This window comes from Lissotriton vulgaris, chromosome 7 (genome assembly GCF_964263255.1).
Source record: "Lissotriton vulgaris chromosome 7, aLisVul1.2, whole genome shotgun sequence".
Taxonomy (NCBI): Eukaryota; Metazoa; Chordata; class Amphibia; order Caudata; family Salamandridae; genus Lissotriton; species Lissotriton vulgaris.
This window is the reverse complement of record NC_141695.1, coordinates 934,397,127-934,416,213: the sequence shown is the minus strand read 5'-3', so window position 1 is coordinate 934,416,213 and position 19,087 is coordinate 934,397,127. Positions and strand designations below refer to the sequence as shown.

The 19,087-nt window shown below is 48.6% G+C and overlaps 1 protein-coding gene across 1 annotated transcript in view; it reads right to left on the bottom strand.

The window, feature by feature from the left end:
* DIAPH1 (diaphanous related formin 1) overlaps positions 1-19,087 on the bottom strand; it is a 1,314,985-nt gene that overhangs the window by 765,970 nt on the left and 529,928 nt on the right. Inside the window, exon 7 of the mRNA XM_086931364.1 lies at positions 11,378-11,441. Within this exon, the coding sequence (XP_086787490.1) occupies positions 11,378-11,441 (64 nt within the window). The remainder of the gene's footprint in view (positions 1-11,377; positions 11,442-19,087) is intronic.

The window sequence follows — 19,087 nt, the reverse complement described above, 5'->3', positions numbered from 1 at the left end:
CACCTTACCCTTGACAGCCTTCAGTGCAAAAAGGATCGCCCGAAGCTCCAGAAGGTTGATATGGAGCCGGGACTCCGCCGGGGACCAGAGGCCTCTGATCTCCGCCTCTCCCTTGTGTCCGCCCCATCCCAGGAGGGACTTATCCATCACCACCGTGTGCTCGGTTGGGGAAGGGAGAGGGACCGGCCGCGGACTCAATGCTGATTCGTGAGCCACCACTGCAATTGTTGCGCAGTGCACTCCGAGATCTGGACGTAGTCGGACAGGTTCCCCTGATGCTGCGCCCACTGGAACTTCAGGTCCCACTACAGAGCCCGCATACACCATCTGGCATGGTTGGTGAGCAGGATTCCATGAGGCCCAGCAGCCTCAAGGTCGTCCTGACCGAAACCCAGGACAAGGGCTGAAAGATCAGAATCATAGCCCGAATGTCGCAGACTCCCTGTTCGGGAGGATAAACCCGAAATTGCGCAGTGTCCAGAACCGCCCTGATGAAGAGGAGCTTCTGAGAGGGTATCAGGTGTGACTTCGGCACGTTGATGGAGAACCCCGGCAAATGCAGGAGGTCGGCCGTAGTCTGGAGGTGGGAGACGACGGTTTGGAGCAAGCCCGCCTTCAACAACTAGTTGTTGAGATAGGGGAGGCTGAAACCCCTGATCTTCGCAGATGAGCTGCGACCACCGCCATCACTTTCGTGAACACCCGAGGGGCGCTTGTAAGGCCAAAAGGGAGCACAGTGAACTAAAAATGCTCCTGCCCTACCATGAATCGCAGGTAACGCCGGTGGGCCGGCAGGACGGGTATGGAATATGCTACTTACCAGTATGCATCTGTTCTTGGCATGTAGGGCTGCTGACAGTCGTATCTGTGCATAGATCGCCGCCTAGTGTTGGGTCCAGATGATTGCATGTGGTTGTCCTGGAAGAGTCTTCGAAGTATCACAAGATAGGTGGCTCCTCCCTTGGACTACAGGGCGCATGGGCATCCTCTCCAGCCTCAGATTGTTTTTCTTTCGCCATTGTGGTAGAGATGGAGTATAGTACAGTAAGAAATTTCCATGCGAAGAGTGAATGCTGCGGCTGCGACAGGCACCGGGGAGGTGGGTGGGGGCGATATGAATGTCAGCAGCCCTACATGCCAAGAACAGATGCATACTGGTAAGTAGCATATTCCGTTCGAGGCATGTGGGCTGCTGAATTCATATCTGTGCATAGAATGTATAGCAGTATCTCCCTTAGCGGTGGCTACCTGTGTCAGTCGCAGCAGTCTGGAAAAGAGTTTTGAGAACAGGCTGACCTACAGCAGCTTGCTGTCTTGAATGTACATCTACACAATAGTGTTTTGTAAATGTATGTGTGGTTGTCCATGTGGCTGCTTTACAAATTTCGTGTAAAGGAATATTACCCAGGAAAGCCATGGATGCCCCTAGCTTGCATGTGGAATGCGCCCTAGGGGGAACTGTTAAGGTGCGTTTGGCTTTTAAATAACATATTTGGATGCATTTAACAATCCATCTAGCTATACCTGATTTTGAAATGGGGTTGCGGTGAGAAAGCAACAAACAACTAGTTTTGTTTTTCGAAATGCCTTAGTTCTGTCTATATAGTATAGCAGAGCTCTTTTGACATCTAGAGTATGCAAAGCCCTTTCAGCTACTGTCTGTGGATTTTGAAAGAACACTGGCAGTTCGATGGTTTGATTTATGTGGAAATGGGATACCACCTTTGGCAAGAATTTAGGGTTTGTTCTGAGAAGTACTCTTTTTGCATGCATTTGAATGAATGGCTCTTGAATAGTTAGGGCTTGGAGCTCGCTAACTCTTCTAAGCGAAGTAATGGCCATAAGGAAAGCCACCTTCCAAGTAAGAAATTGTATTTCGCAAGAGTGTAGTGGCTCAAAAGGTGGTCCCATAATTCTGGTTAAAACAATCTTCAGATTCCACACTGGTGAAGGTGGGTGTCTTGGAGGAATTACGCGTTTGAGTCCTTCCATAAACGCCTTAATTGCTTGCACCCGAAATAGTGAAAGGTGTTGCCTGTTTTGAAGATTTGCTGCTAACGCAGCTAAATGTATTCTGATGGATGAATATGCTAAATTGCAGCATTGTAGGTGCAACAGATAGCAAATGGTGTTTTGAGTCAAAGCATCAAGTGGGTTTATATCATTGTTACTGCAGTAAATGACGAAACATTTCCACTTTTCTGCATAACATGCCCTGGTAGTGGGTTTTCTTGCCTCCTTGATAATGTTCATGCAGTCTGGAGGCACGTTTAGGTATCCGAACTCTAGCATTTCAGGAGCCAGATCGCCAGGTTCAGCTGTTGCGGATCTGGATGTTGGATTTCTCCATGGCTCTGAGTTAGGAGATTGGGTGTGAGTCTCAGTCTTTGATGAGGCACCACTGATTGTTCTAGGAACGTTGTGCACCATGGTTGCCTCGCCCATGTGGGAGCAACTAGGATTAGCGTCAGTGAATGTTGACTTAGTTTGCGTGCCACTAGCGGTATTAATGGTGCTGGGGGAAAAGCGTATGCAAATTTGCCTGACCAGTTCATCCATATCGCATTGCCTTGCGACTGTGGATGTGGGAACCTGGCGGCAAAGTACTGGCATTTTGCGTTTTTGCTTGTGGCAAACAGATCCATCTCCGGGTGTCCCCACTTCCAGAAGAATGGTTGGAGCAGTTTGGGGTGAATCTCCCATTCGTGCATTTGTTGACTGCGCCTGCTGAGCAGGTCGGCTACTTGATTGTCCTTGCCTGGGAGGTGCTCTGCCATGAGAAACATGTTCCTCTGAATCGCCCATTTCCACATTGCTTGAGCTAGGTGCGACAGCTGTGGTAAGTGTCTTCCTCCCTGTTTCTGAATATAGTACATAGCTGTCATGTTGTCCGTCCGGATCAACACAGTTTTGTTGCAAAGGTGTGTCTTTAATGCTTTTAGGGCTAGAAAGATTGCCATCAACTCTACCAGGTTTATGTGCATCTTCTTTTGTTGTACAGTCCAGAGTCCCTGGACTGTGTAATTTAGGACATGGGCTCCCCACCCTAGTAGGGATGCGTCCGCGGTTAACACTATTTGTGGGACAGGCTCTTGGAACAGTCGACCTTTGCAAAGGTTTTGTGGATTCCACCAATGCAGAGAGTTGTATGCACGACTGGTCACCAACACTAGGTCTTGTAATTGCCCCTGAGCCTGATTCCACTGCTTTGCTAGGCACTCTTGGAGTGGACGCATATGTAGCCTGGCATGAGGGACTATGAATATGCACGAGGCCATCATGCATATCAGTTGCATAAACACTCGAGCTAGTAATGAGTGTTGAGGTCTGAACTTTTGGATCAGTGTTTGCATTCCGTTGATCCGTGCTGCGTTGGGATATGCTTTTGCTGCCAGTGTATCTATAGTCGTTCCCGGGTATTGTTGTACATGGGAGGGGTGCAGATGTGATTTTGGGTAGTTTAGCGAGAAGCCTAAACTGTGCAGGAGATGGATGGTTTTTGACATATGGTTGGCACACTGCTGGGCCGATGGCACGTGTATTAGCCAATCGTCCAGATATGGGTACACATGGATGTGTTGCCTTCTGAGATGTGCCGCCACTGTAGCAAGACATTTGGTGAAGACTCGTGGGGCTGTTGTGACACCAAATGGTAGGACCTTGAACTGGTAGTGCTGTCCTTGAATGGTGAACCTGAGATACTTTCTGTGAGCAGGGAGTATTGGAATATGAAAGTGTGTGTCTTTGAGGTCTAGAGTTGCTTGGAAGTCTCCCTTGCAAAGCAATGGTAGGACTTGCTGGAGAGAGAGCATATGAAAATGCTCCGACAAAATGTACAGGTTGAGGGGCCTGAGGTCCAATAATGGTCTGATAGACCCGTCCTTCTTCGGGATTAGGAAGTATAGGGAGTATACTCCTGTTCCCTGATGTTGTAATGGGACTGGTTCTATGGCCCCCTTTTGCAACATACTGATGACCTCTTGCTGCAGTAGTGTTATATGTTCCTGTGACATAGGACGGTGCACGGGTGGTATGTTGGGAGGTGTTGAAGTCAGTTCGAGGCAATAGCCATGTTGGATAATTTGCCTGACCCACTTGTCTGTAGTGCTGTTTAACCAGACTGGCAGAAAAAGTTGTAGTCTTCCCCCGACCGGTGTTATATGGTCTGGGGGTAGTGCTAAGAAGTCACTGTTTGGTGTTTGTAGAGGATCTATTTGCATTGCCTCCACGACCCCTTCCTTTGGTGTTATTGCCCCTGTATCCACCCCTGTTGGTGTTTTTGTTGTACGTGGATTCCGTGTTAGTCTTGTAGGTGGAGGATTGCTGTGAGGTATTACTTCTGGCTCCTCCTCTATAATTGGAGCGACGAAAGGAGCCCCGGTGTTGTTGGGGACTGGAGAGCTCCCATTGACTTCGCTGTATCCGCATTTTTTTTAATTTTGTCCAGAATTGAGTCAACTGCTGGATCAAATAAATAGTCTGGGTTGATGGGCTGATTAAGAATGGTGGATTGTACCTCATTCTTAAACCCTGATATGCGAAGCCATGCGTGGCGCCTTAGCAGCACGCTTGTATTGATGGACCTGGCAGCTGTATCAGCCGCGTCTAGGGCACATTTAATTGAGGCATTGGTGATGAGTTTCCCTTCCCGTATCAGTTCATCTGCCTGCTGTTTATGAGGGTCAGGTAGGTGTTGCAGAATTTCTTCTAGGCTGTCATAATGCGCCCTGTCATATCTGGCCAGCAGGGCCTGTGTATTTGCAATTCTCCAAGAGTTTGCTGCGTGAGCTGCTACTCTTTTGCCTGATGCCTCAAAGATTTTTGACTCCTTGTCTGGAGGAGCAGCCTCTCCGGTAGTCTGGGAGTTAGCCCTTTTACGTGCGTTGGACACCACTAGGGAGTCCAGGGGTAGCTGGCCTTTTATGTATGTAGGATCAATAGGTGCAGCCCTATATTTCTTCTCAATTCTAGGGTTAATGACCCGTGCCCTAGCGTGTCTTTAAAGATGTCATGTGCATGTTTTAAGACGCCTTTTAACATGGGGAGTGTTTTTACATGTCTCTCAGATGTTGTGAGTATCAAAGAGAAAATCTTCTTCAATCGCATCAGAGTGCATATCTATGTTATGGTAGGTAGCTGCTCTATCTAGTAAAGAATTGAAGGCCACTGTATCTTCAGTGGGTGATGGCTTAGTTGGGTAAACTGCTGGTTCTGTAATGGGCATAGTCCCCTCATTATCTGGTTCTCCTCCTGCACCCCATGGCTGTTGATCGGGGTCACCAGTTGGGTTATTTGGATAACCAAACCCCACATCCACATCCTGATCTTCATCTGGGTTGTAGTCAGGTGATGCTGGGTCATATGGGGTTGTAGGCATGGCTGGATTGATAGGTTCAAAAAGGATAGGAGAGGTAGCACAGTCATGTTTCTTTTTGAGTGTTATCCTAGGAAATAGGCAATAGGCAGAGGCCTTTTCTTTTTTGTATACACAGTCACTTTGCCAGTTGCTGGGTCAATGTACAGCTTTGACTGGTCCTCTGTGGAGGGGTCTGAGTGAATAAGCTCTTCTTCCACAGTCTTTGCCTTTGGTGCCGTAGCTTTTGGTTTGCCAGGTTTTGGATCTGTAGGTTTATTTGGTCCGACTGCTTTTGGTGGTTGGACGGGTTTTTGTTGTTTGTCGACACTTTTGGTCGGCTGGATGTCCTTAGCTGGCTTCACCACTTTTTTCAGACCAAGCGGTTTGTTTGGTTCGACAGTCTCTTTAGGTGTATGTGGTTTTGGCTCGATGCCTTTTTTCGGATCAAGGGGCTTGGGCTCGACCGATTTGTTTTTATCCACAGTGGGTTTCACTTTCGGTTCGACGTTAGTCTTGGGCGTCGGTCTTTTACTTTTGTCGATAGTGTTTTCCGACAGATTTTGTCTTCGATGTCGAATCGACGGTCTTTGGCTTCGAAGGTTGCGTCGGGACTACGGCCTTCAGGTCGAGGACCTTGTGCTTAACTTTTGGATCGACGACATTAGGACCGAAGACGGTGTTGTCGACGACTTTCGGTTTCAATGGAACCGGCGCCGTATGGCGTGTCTCAGAGAACCTTTCGAATATGTTCTTAGCCGGGCGGTACTGCGGGGCTGTAGAACGAAAGCGTAGATCTTGGCTAAGGCTCAGTGGCGATGCCTCGACCCGAGTCTCTGATATCGGTGTAGTGTCTATATGGGGCGGTGTACTCACGGTTCGCCCCTCGTCATTATCGGAGTAGTCTTCAACCACTACGATGTTGTCTTAATCGTATTCCTCGAGATAAACGATTTCTTCGCCCTCCTCGAAGTAATTTTCGGAGTCGTGCTCAGAGTATTGTTCTTCAGCCTGATCCGATTCTTCGGAGCTACCTAGTTCTTCTTCATCGACGAAGATGTTGTCTGGTTCTTGTGCAGACTTCTGCATTTCTTGCCTCGCTGCCCGTTGATTCCGGATAGTCTTTTTCGGCCGAAACTGGGCACAAGCTAGGCAACTATCTTCCTTGTGATCCTGAGATAAGCATTTGTTGCACACGGGATGCTTATCCGTGTGCAGGAACTTAGAGTTGCACTGCGGGCAGTATTTAAATGGACTTCGTTCCATCGACGGTCGGTCCACGTGGTGTCGAGAAGGCCTCACGGCCCGATTCGACGAGCGGAGTGCAATAGATGTTTCCGAAGTGTCTCGGTACCGAGCGCTAAACAATACCGACGGAACCAAAGGCCTTTTGGCCTGTACAGAAAGTTGAGAATTCCGAACTTGGAGTGTAAGAAAGTACATCCGAACCCAATGGCGGAAAAAAACAATCTGAGGATGGAGAGGATGCCCATGCGCACTGTAGTCCAAGGGAGGAGCCACCTATCTCGTGATACTTCGAAGACTCTTCCAGGACAACAACATGCAATCATCCGGACCCAACACTAGGCGGCGATCTATGCACAGATATGAATTCAGCAGCCCACATGCCTCGAACATGAAAATAAGCGTCCTGCGGGACCAACACAACCATCAGTCTTGAGGGTCGAAGGCAGACAAGAACTGAGCAAGCAGGAGCATCTTGGCCTTCTTCTTCTGGAGGAAGAGATTGATGTTCTGAAGGTCTAAGATAGGACTCAGGCCTTTGTCCTTCTTTGGAACCAAAAAGTAGTGGGAATAGCAACCTCGACCTACTTCTAGCGTCGTAACGCGCTCGATGGTCCCCTTGGCCAAGAGGGCCGCAACTAGCTGCTGGAGAAGTGCCAAGTGATCCCTGACATGCAGTGATATTGAGGCGGCATGGATGGGGGTGTAGTTTTGAAGGGGAGGGAGTAGCCACTTTGGACAATCTGCAGAACCCACCTGTCCGATGTGATGGCGCCCAAGTGGTGGAGGTGATGGCGAATCCTGCCACCCACTGCTGTCTGGTGGGCCTGACTAGGAAGTTTTGGAGGCAGTGGTACCAGGGGGGGTAGTGGACTGAACTGCACGCTGGCCATGTGACCCACCGCTGCGGGTCCCACATCCGTGGCTTCGCTGAGACTGTTGCTGCACAGGCTTGTGGCTTTGATACGAATGTGCCCATTGGGTGCCCCTTCCTGGGCCACGAAAGGAATGAAAAGCAGAAGTGGAAGGAGTGCGTGTGGCAGAAAGGTCTAAGGACTTGACAGTAGCCTGGGAGTCCTTAGAACGTTCCAACGCGCAATCTGCCTTATCGCCAAACAGGCTAGTGCCATCAAAGGGCATATTCATCAATGTATTCTGGACATCCACAGAAAAGCCAGTGGTCCTCAGCCAGGCGTGGCGACGTAACGCCAATGTCGTGGGAAATCACCCTGCCCAGCGAGTCAGCAGTGTCAAGACCACAACGGATGGTGAACTTGGCTGCGTCTCTCCCCTCAGCAATAGCTTGGGAGAGTATAGTCCGAGCCTCCACTGGACACTGAGGTAGCACTTGCGCTACTGTATCCCACACGGAATGGGAATAACGGCCCAAGAGACATGCGGTGTTCACAGACCGCAGTCCTGAACGGGCAGAAGAAAAAAATCTTCTTCCCAAACTGCTCCAGTTTCTTGGATTCCCTGTCCAGAGGTGCGGAAGGGAACGCGCTCGGGACACAGAGGCTTGGACAGCCAAGCTCTCGGGGTAGAGTGTTGGGAGAGGAAAACGGGGTCGTCCAGGGCTGGGCGATGGCATCGGGCCACGTTCTTATCCACAGGAGCCCCTGAGTTGGGCCTGAACCAGGTGCCCAAAAAAAGTCCCAGAGTGCATTATTAAAGGGCAGCAGCGGCTCCGTAGAAGAATACGCCGGCCGAAGCACATCTGTAGTCCTGACGGCCATGATAGGACGCTCGAGGTGGAGAGGCTTGGCCGCCCCACACAACACCATAGAGTAGGAACCACACTACTCCGTAGCCTCGGTAGAAGGAGACAGTGAGCCAGGTTCAGGAGTATAATCCTGGTCACCTGCATTCCCCAGTGCCGGGTCTACCTCACATTGTGCTGCGAGAGGGTCCTCAGACCCCTCCCAGTCCTCCCTGTCCTTCACAGTCTGCCGAACAGGTGGAACAGAAGGAGGTCAGTGAACAAAGGGAAAGAAATTCCCAAATGGCGTCGGAATCGGCGTCAGTCGACAGCCTTCCGGCACCGGCTCCACATCGGGGGATGGTGTGTGGTGGGGGGGGCGGGAGTAGGGACGGCATACGGCGGTGGCGACGCTGTTGACGTCGTTGGAAGTCGTACCGGGCCAACCGACATTGACGGGGATCCATGCGTGGGTCTATGGGGGTCTTTCGGCATCGAGACCGAAGTCTATGACATCAGGCGACGTCGAAGAACGAGGACGAAGGCACACAGGCGGGGCCGGACGGTCCGAAGACACCTGCCATGGCTGACAAGAACTCCTGCAGCTGGGCCGGAGTCGTCGATGGGCCCAGAAAAGGAGAGTAGGCCATCGGCAACTGCTGAGGCTTTGCCGGAGCAGCAGGGGTGGCCTTCTGCGCCCTCAGCCGCGTCGCGCAACCGGCTAGGGGAAGGCGAAGAGTGACTGCTTTTCTTCAACTTCAAGGTGAAGCGCCTTACCTGACTCGTAGTGCGAAGACTTCGAATGGTGGTGATGGCCCGCGGCTGGTCCTCTACCTCGCCGGGACCTGGAACGGCACTTAGCAGACTCCAGGGCCTCTAGCCACTTCCGGAACCGCTCATGCAAAGTTTTCAGAGCCATGGCCCAGCAGTGGGGGCAAGACTCGGAGTCGTGGTCGCGCCCCAGGCAGTAGAGACACTCACTGTGCGGGTCGGTCACCGACACCGGGCGGGAACAGGCCGCGCAAGACTTAAAATCAGACATCCATATACACCTGGAGTATGAGTACTCAAAAAAACAGAGACAAAAGTCCCAAAAAACTCAGTCAAAAAGTGACTGGGGGTAGCGCTCTCTCCGGATCTGCGCTTGCTGGCGCGGAAAAAGAAAGAACTGACGTCTAAGTAGCTCCAGCGGCGTCATCTCGGCGACTACGACGCCAACGACGTACGAGGAGCCGTGCGAGGACGCCTACCGACGCGCAGGGGTACTGCTAACGAAAACTTTCTGGATCCAGTCTGACGCCCGGGGATATTCTAAGGTACGGAATCTATCATTTGAGACAATGTAGGATGTTGTATTTTTGCAATACACAACACAAAATGTAAATACCTGTAAATGAACTGTATGCATCCAGCAATTAGGAAAGCAAACATTAAGCACTTTTGTTTGTAATTCTGAAGTGATGCACAAATTGTAAACAATGACAGAAACCGGATTTCCATGCATTAGCATTTGTGCATTACATAGTTTTATCATTAAAAAACGACTTTTTCGATGCCAAGGTAAAGTACATATGTCCTACGAAATACCATGCACCCTACACTAACCTCATATAGGTCCTACCTTAGGGATGACTTATAAGCATGAAAAACGAAATGTTTATGATGATGATGATATTCAAGATTGATATAGCACACAGCTACTCAAAAGGGTGTCCTGGTGCTGTTATCAAGGCCACCAACACAACACTGATTATCCAATTAAGCTTGTTGAAAGAACCACAGTGAGAGGTTTATTTTGCAGGTCGACGAGGCAGTATAAAACAACATACACAGGCTGCAAGGGAAGGCGTGTAGACATGTTTTACAGTGCTACTTTAATGGGTTGCAAAAGGAGTGCTGCCGCCCTCTGGTAGCATTTAATTTACAGGCCCTGGGTACCAGTAATACCATACACAAGGAACATATGAACAGGTTTAATGTGCCAATCACGTGTATGTCAATTTTACCAGGTTTATAAGGTGAGCACCAGCACTTTATCACTGCTTAGCAGGAGTAATGTGTTCAGAGTACTAGGGCCAACACAAACTGGTTCAACTACAGGCAAAAATCTGTTGGAATATCGGGCACAAGATGGTTATTTCCACCATCCAAAAGCACTGACCAGTCCTTAGGCATGATACCTGAGAGTGTAAGAGTACAGCAACAGTCACAATATCCAGAAAATCAATTTGTCATTAGTTAGGAAAAATGCATAAAAAATGATAATTAAGAAGTGTCTGCTAGTGCAATTTTTTAGAAGTTTTGAGGAGCATTAACGTGTTGTGTTAAGGCCACACCCGAAAGTACATTATACAATAAAATTAAAAAAACACAAGGTCAGGCAGCCTTGCTTTCATTCAGGTGATTCAACCAGTTCAGATATAGTGAAATGATGGGGCTTCTGAAGTGTCCCTATTCAGTCCTTTGTGCATTCCTGATTTAAAGTTTGTGTCTTGAGGCCCCAGATTAATAATCAGCCCTGAGACGGGACATCGGCACAGTTAAAGGGCTAGACCTCATTGACTATGGAAGCAGCTTTGATTACACGGCTGTCTGCTAAGCAGCCAATTGATAGTTTGGAGAGAGTAGTTTTTGTTTTTTTTCATAAGCTGTTCTAGTTGGATCTGCACGGGTCTGGGAGATTTTAAATTGGGAGCTCAATTAGTATTATTAAATGTATACATTCAAGGTGTCTTTTTTTTATTAAAGGTCAGACGTAAAAGTCAGCCATGGCACTTATTTTGCCAGGGCCCTGCTGACACTCTCAAAGTGGTTCCAAGTGATTTCACTAAGTGTGCGCAATTAATGAGGTGCAAACCCTCATTATTCTGCTGAAATATATAATTGATATAATTTATAAAACAGGAATATACATTTAAGAGACACACACCAGCCCTGTGGTAGACTCACAAAAATGCAACTGTAGAATTCCGATTATTATTTTATTTTAAACTAACCCTCAAACCCACACTTATTTGCTTATTACGCCATTACAATGCTGTTAAGATCAAGTTGGGAAGCTCAAGCACATTCAGACTTACATTGTTATTCATGAACGCCTTTAAACACCTGATTATTTCATGCTGGTTTTTGACATCATTGTACCTGTAAAGACAGTATAGAGCAAACAAACATTGTTAAACTAAGGCATCCATTTTCATGGTCACCACCATAACATTTAAATATTCTGTAATACGAAAACATTCTTTAGGTTCCATTTTGTCACAACCTCAAAGAACTTAAGCTAACAGAAGTAAGTTATACAGAGACCTTGCAACATCAGTCCCCATACACAAACCTAAACCCGAAGAGATTATAAAATTCTTCTGGTTGGTTGTTCAAACTAGTAACCAATCCCCAAAATGGCTACTAATGGATTCCGTTATAATTAATATGTATGTTCTTTCTAAAAAAAAAGATTACAAAACAAACAATCCAAAATGTACCTGACCATAGCCACCACTACCAGCAGTTGGTTTGTTCATTGAGGAATCCATAGGAGGGTACTTGATGATTCTTCTAATGTTTAGCATGGCAGTACAGCACTAGAGACAGCTGGTTAGGGGTGCATCCCAAGTGTACCTAAAATGGTGGTGCCAGCTGATTACAGACTGCACTGCGTTTAACCTATTGTCAATGACCTAGTCTTACAGTCCTCAGACTGCTGTGAGCTGAGAATCCTTTTGGAACCTAACAAACACCAGAAGCTGGGGTGGATCATCAAGTGGAGTTCTTCTACAACAAATCTCTTCGCTGGGGTCGAAAATTGGTATTGTCACTCTTTCTGAGTTTGTATCACTCCCAGAGCATGTTTGAGGGGGACTAGTGACTTCAAGAGGCTGCACCAGGGAACAGAAACTATTAAGTGCTATTAAGTGCCATGGACAAGCTCTCTTGCCTCACCAAGACCCATCCAGTTCTGGCACCAAATCTTCCTGTTTGCTTGCTTGCCTCATCAAGACCTATCCAGCTCCCTTTCTGCTCGTTTATCTGCCTTTCCCCAACCAAGTGTATGCTTGCTGTAGGTTGTTTACTTAAACTACTGGTGTGGGAAGCCACTGCCTCACTGGGAAGGAGGATTCTTCCTACAGCACCCTGCTGCGAAATTAGGAAGGCTGGATCCAAAAGAGATTTTAGGACAAACTCTCACTGAGTAATATATGCCACTTTATCTCATGTGGATACGATTCAGTTTTCCATCAATTAAGGTGGCCACCCCTGCACTTGTCCTAGATGGGAATTACCAGTGATGGATCAGATGTGTTTCTGCTACAACTTTTGTTTCTCATTGACATCAGCCCTTCCTCCTCTAATAACACCAAGCATTATTAACTGCTTTATGTCGACCATACTGATAAGAGAGATGAGACAGGCACTGAGGCTTAAACAGAACTATAATTGCAATCTTATGCCTCAAGCTGCCTTCCAGAATTTTGAATTCATGTCTGCACCGATTTTTAAATCTACTGAAGCGCAATATATTTGTTATTTTAATTACTATCCATCAGGTTTTTTTTATCTTTTTGAAGGTTTTTTGTTTAATGATCTCTTATTTCTCACTTATTTTCAAAATTACCTAACAAAAAAAACTTACAGAATGGCCCAAAACACAGGAGAGGCTTGCTAAATCACTAAAATCTGCATAGTGCTTTGATTAGAACCATCTCCAAACACACTATCAATATTAACAACAAACACAGCAAGCTGTCAACTTCTAATGATCAACATTTCCCCTCCACCCACCTTAAAGAGTCAATCAAAATGAATGCTATCCTAGGCGAACTCAAAATAATTACCATCCGACATAACACCATGCTCTTCATAATAACTTGGTGAATGCATTGAAAATATATTGAGGTCTACTACTCCCTGAATCTCGTCTCGATGAAGACAATCCTGATACAGTTGCATATTCCTACTCCGATCTTTACACGGTCTCTTCGGAAGCAGATTAAAAAAAATAAAACACTCTCAAAACATTTCTCTCAGGCATAGGACTCTGGTGCCTCAATGGGAGCTTTGTTAAAGATCAACCGGCTAAGATGACAACTGTCACAGGAAAAAAATCAACTATTGACTTCTCACTAATACTCATTGCAAATTACCATGTCTGGAAAATCTTTCAACTGATCACAAGTCAGAAAAGTGAGCACAATCGTCAGCGAATCCTATTTAATCTGCAACATTATATCTTTAAATCATCCTTATGCCCGGATAAAAAAGCATCATATTTTAACAAGAAGAAACTTGTATTGGCAAACAATATGAGATCAAAGCTAATGCAGCTAGTAGACCATCCAATCAGGTGTACTGCATTAGAAAATTATTTAGAATGCTCAAAATCAAATAAAACCAAGTGGATCGTCATGTGGGAAACGCCACTAAAACAGTATTCAGTTTCTTTCCGCATTTCCTAAACAAAAGACACGAGCTGTCACAAGCAGAACAATCTAACAAATGGTGATAGTGGAAAAAGCTTCAGGAGGAGTCAAAGTGCACACTTCGACTCCCACAAACCTTAGACCACACAAATTCCCTAAAACGTCTGAAATCCACATAAAGGAGGATAATTAAGCATATCAAAATCTTTGAACAAGATTTAAGGTGAGTTGAGCTCCAAAAATGCAATGAGCACAAAAAATGTGAAGCAATTTTAGGCTGCCACTGGATCAGGAAGATTAATAATAATAATAATAATCCACATTTGTAAAGCGCACAATCACCCATAAGGGTCTCTAGGCGCTGGGGGCCGTTGGGAAGATTAAGCAAGCTATTGCCCAGAGTCACATGGTGCTGGGCTAATCTGCAGCCGGCCCAGGGGATCGAACTGTGATCCCCAGATTCCTGAGTCAGTCGCCCTAGCCGCGGCGCCACACGCCAGTTACGCGTCCATAGGCCAGATATCAATGTCGATCAGGGTTGCAACCTGAGAAACTGATCAGAATTAGCATTCCTCAAGATGAATCTCCTCACCTGCATTACTCTTGAAATGTATTAATAAAGGTCTACCTATACCAAAAGAAGAAATAACTTCGATTAACCAATGAAGAAATTCCTATGTACCAGGGCCTTATGGGATACCAATTAAGATAATCAAACTAAATCTATCACTACGGAGCCGCCTATTAAAGCCCTTATTCAATCATGTTCTCAACTCAGGACAAATATCTCCTACTTGAAAAGGCCAATTATCCAACAGACTTATAAAAAAATATATAATAATGATTCCCTGCAGAGATGGATTCCGCGACCATCGTGGTCATACCAAAATCCACCAACCTTAACCCCAGAAACCAGGCTTTCAAACCATCTCTCTGCTAAATACATAACTTAAAATCTTTTCAAAGCTTTGTGTCCTCAAACTCAGTTTCAGTTTCAAAAAACTTTATTCGGTTATATTTCAAATAACCATAAAAGTACATAAAATCACATAAAATATGTTACATCATCATAGCGAATAAGTTTTTAGAAACAATATACACAATATACCGAAGGATAAAAAAATGACAATTCATATGATCATTGTCTTACGTAGGTAATAAATACTTTTAAGAAATGCCGCAACAGAAGCAACTGAGAAAATGTCCTCCAAAAGTAGTATAGCATGAAATGCTGGCCGGCACGGTCTCATATTCATATATTTTAAAATAGGCATAATCCATCTTTTCCTAGGTATCACATAAAATCTGCAGAAAAATAGAATATGTATGTCCGATTGGATGGAGATATTGTCACACGGACATTTGCAGATTGCCCTGGACCAGTCATTTACAACAGGAAAGCTCAGCAGTCTGTACAAAATACCGAACCTTAATCTAGTCAACAGAAACCTTTCTTGTTCTTTCATTTAAAGGTTTAGATAAGGCTGGATAATCCCTGGTTTAACAATCATCTGATGGAGAATTACAGTCTTTTTTAACAATTCCATTCGTTCCCTCTGATTCTCAAGGAAGTTTAAGCTTAAGAGTTTCAATGCTTTCCTGGTGATGTCGGACATAGATGTGGGGTCAGTAAAAAATTCTGGGTGCTTGATATTGTTACAAAAAGCTTTTATGTAGCACAACCATTTTATCCTTTTCCCCCAATCTAGTTTCAATACATCCTCCAAAATTACCCGGTTTAGATGGCATTTCTCGTTGCCATAAAAGGATCGGTTGCAACTTAATTAGGTCTTCCAAGTAAGGAATGCCCAATTTCGAGTGGCAGTTGTAACTGGACGTACTCTTTGGCAAAGCTAAAAGATATCGTAGAAAGATGTTTTCAGTGATCTGTAAGCTACTAACATTTGAGTCGCCCCATATTCCTGCCCTGTATAGTGCCACCGAGACACAGCTGGCTTTATATATGTATAAAAGCTCTTTAACTGGCTTGTTACCCATCTTTTTACTAAAAGACCTAAAGGCCATTATTGATTTGGGAAAAAGCTAATTCCTAGCATGGATCGCACAGCTCGGGGGGCGAGGCTTGGGCGCCGATGGAGCAGGCGGCGTAAGCCGATAGCTCCGCACTCGATCCCCAAATTATCCTGCGAATCGGGGTCTGTTGTGGCCTGGGGACCCGGAGCCTGTGTCGGAATACCTACGGCACAGTTTGAGCCCGGCGCTCCGGCTGGCGGAGCCTCGGCGGCAGAGTTTTTTTTTGTTGTCGCCAAGACCGGGGGACCCGCAGCGGAGGTCTCAAGATGGCGGTGCTGTCTGCCCGATAGCCCCGTGAGGAGCGGACTCGTCCCTGGCGTAGGCGGGCCGACCGGCTGCGGTGAGGCTGGAGGTAGACGGCGGCTACCGAGCGCCCAGACCGGCATCCCGCGGGGAGACATTGCGGAGGTGCCTGCTGCTGACCGGCGACCAGCTGAGTGCCTCAAGATGGCGGCTGCCGAGACGAGCGGCGAGACGCTGCGGTGATCTGCAGTCGGAGATCGGGGCCCCGAGGAAGTGCAAATCGGGGCTGGATTGGGAGCGGACTGGCGCTGGAGAACCCCCCTTGCAGTGACTCTTGGGATTACCGGAGTGAGGAGCAGCGTGCTACGCGGGGGCTGCCATAGGCGGTCCGTTACTCCGGGAGCTGGGTGCGCCCCTGCTGTGCAAACGGAGGGCCCTATAGTGGAGGTTGTGGCCAGGCTTGGTGAGGCGGTGCGGCTCCTGGAGGCGACCACAGAAGAACGTCACGAGATCGCGAAGGCGCGGACCCCCCCCCAGCACAGAACACGTGTTGACGCCCGGGGTTGCACGGTGGTGCAGGCAGGGGGCTCGGCCTCGGCGCATGCCAGGGGGGCCTCCGAGCGGAGCGCCACCGACTGGCTACGGCAGGGGCGTGCAGAAGGCCTGCGGAGGAGGGACCTAAATAGTTGGCGTACCGGGAACCCCTTCTCTGGCGCTGCGGCTGACTGCCGGGGCAGTGAGCAGTTGGCCTGGAGGCCGGACAATATCTGCACTTGGGGGCCTGAGGCGGACTGCTGGGTGGACTCCGGGCCCGCCTGAGTACGACAGCTACCACAGCCCGGGAGCCGGGTGCTGGGGGGACGCTTATAAACGATTTGGGGGTTCCCGCATCCGCCAGGATTTCGAGGGGCCCGCTGCTGTAGCAGTTCCGCAGAGACCGATTGGAGAAGGAGTTGCTGCGGAGGGGCTGCTACTCGGCTGACACGACGACCGGCCAGGCATTGGTGTCGCCCTGCGAGCACCGGGGGCGGAGGTTCTTCCTGCAGCTTGGACACGGTGGGTCGGGCCAGAGGACATTGTTGCGTGGCTCGGTATCTGGTGCGGACTACACGATGAAGCCGGGAGCAACGAGAGGAGATGACGCAACGCAAACTACCGCCCCGGAGGGTGAGGAAGCGACAGAGGGTTCAGAGACAGAAATAAGGTTAGGCAAACGTCTAGACCAAATCCTCGAGGCCATCACTGCGACCAAAGAATCCCTACATAACGACATCGCGCAGGTTGCTACAGGGCTGGTCCTCCTGAAGGCTGATCATTCAAAGCTAGCAGACCGGGTGAAGGACACTGAATTGACGGTACGAGACCTGAAACCGGCGGTGGTAACTGTTGAACGGAAGTTGGAGGGTGCACTACAACTGCTGACGGCACTGGAAAAAAGGGCAGAGGATGCAGAAAGCAGGAATAGGCGCAACAATGGGAGTGGTCGGCCTGCCGGAGAAAATTGAAGGAGGGGATATGATTGCCTACCTGGAGAACTGGTTTAGAACGCAAGTAGCCCCGGAAGGATTGTCTCCCTTCTTCGCGCTGGAAAGGGCACATAGAGTCCCGGCCAGACCACCGGCACTGGGGCGCCCTCCAAGGCCTGTGGTAGCACGTCTCCTCCACTACAAGGATAGAGATCTGCTGATTCAAAATGCGCGATCACTGCGACCTTTTCAAGTGGAGAACAGTTCGGTGACAATCTTCCCGGATTACACCCAGGACGTCCAACGTCTTAGGGCATCTTTCCTTACGGTCAAAAAGGAGCTCAGGACTGAGGGGATTCAATATTCGTTACTGTTTCCGGCTAAATTGCGGGTCATCCTGGATGGCACGACGCAGTTTTTCATGACGCATGAGGAGGCCTGGACTTGGTTAGAGACCTATAGAGCGGGCACTGATCGCAGGCACAAGGCTGAGAGTGATCGCCCTAAGCCGGCGATGGTTCGCCAATCACAGCGTCTCCGTAAGCGACACAAGACTCAGCAGGCCCTGCTGTTCGCGCAACTGGCGGCGGATAAACAGGGGGCCCTGGCGGCGACGGCAGCCATTACGGGATCGCAGAGAGAAGATTTGGTAGGAGGTTCAGCATCTGAGGACGACAGGAGACAATCTGGGAATGAGATTTCGGATGTGGATAGTAATGTTGGGCCAGAGGTGACTCCCCGCTCGGCGGACAATTTGTGACTTGCACGACCTCCGGGGACAATGGTGGTAGGGGCTGGACTCCATTGTATCCTTCTGGAATACGGTAGCTATGCCAGGCCACGGGGGTATCACGGGGCGGGGGGCTGAGGCGGGAGCGGCCGCTCATCGGGGCACAACCGCGCTCCTACTGCCCTTAAGGCAACCTGCAGTGCAAAGCCCCATGGTTCACCGACGAACTCAAGAGCTCCAAGAAGAACTGCCGAGCCCTCGAGAAAACCTGGCGCAAAGACGCAACACCGGACAACATGACTGCCCTCAAGCTCGCCACCCGAAAACACCACCAAATCATCCACGCCACCAAGAAAACTGCATTCAAGGAACGACTGGACAACAACGCACACAACAGCAAGGAACTCTTCAACATCGTCATAGAGCTCTCCTACCCCAACGCCGGAAACAACGACATCACCCCTTCGCAAGACCTCTGCAACTCCCTCGCCTCCTACTTCCACAACAAGATCGCGGACATAAACAACAGCTTCAGCACTCAACCGACGAACGCCACGACCGAACCACCGCCCCTCACCACCACCCTCCACGCCTGGACTCCGATCAGCACCGAAGACACCGTCCGCACGATGAACTCCATCCACTCCGGATCGCCGACCGATCCCTGCCCTCACCACGTCTTCAACAAGGCCGACGCTGTCATCGCACCCCACCTGCGGGACATCATCAACACCTCCTTCGACACCGCTACCTTCCCGGAGAGCTGGAAGCACGCCGAACTCAGCGCCCTACTCAAGAAGCCATCGGCCGACCCCACCGACATCAAGAACTACCGCCCCATCTCGCTGCTCCCGTTTCCTGCAAAAGTCATCGAGAAGACCGTCAACAAGCAGCTGG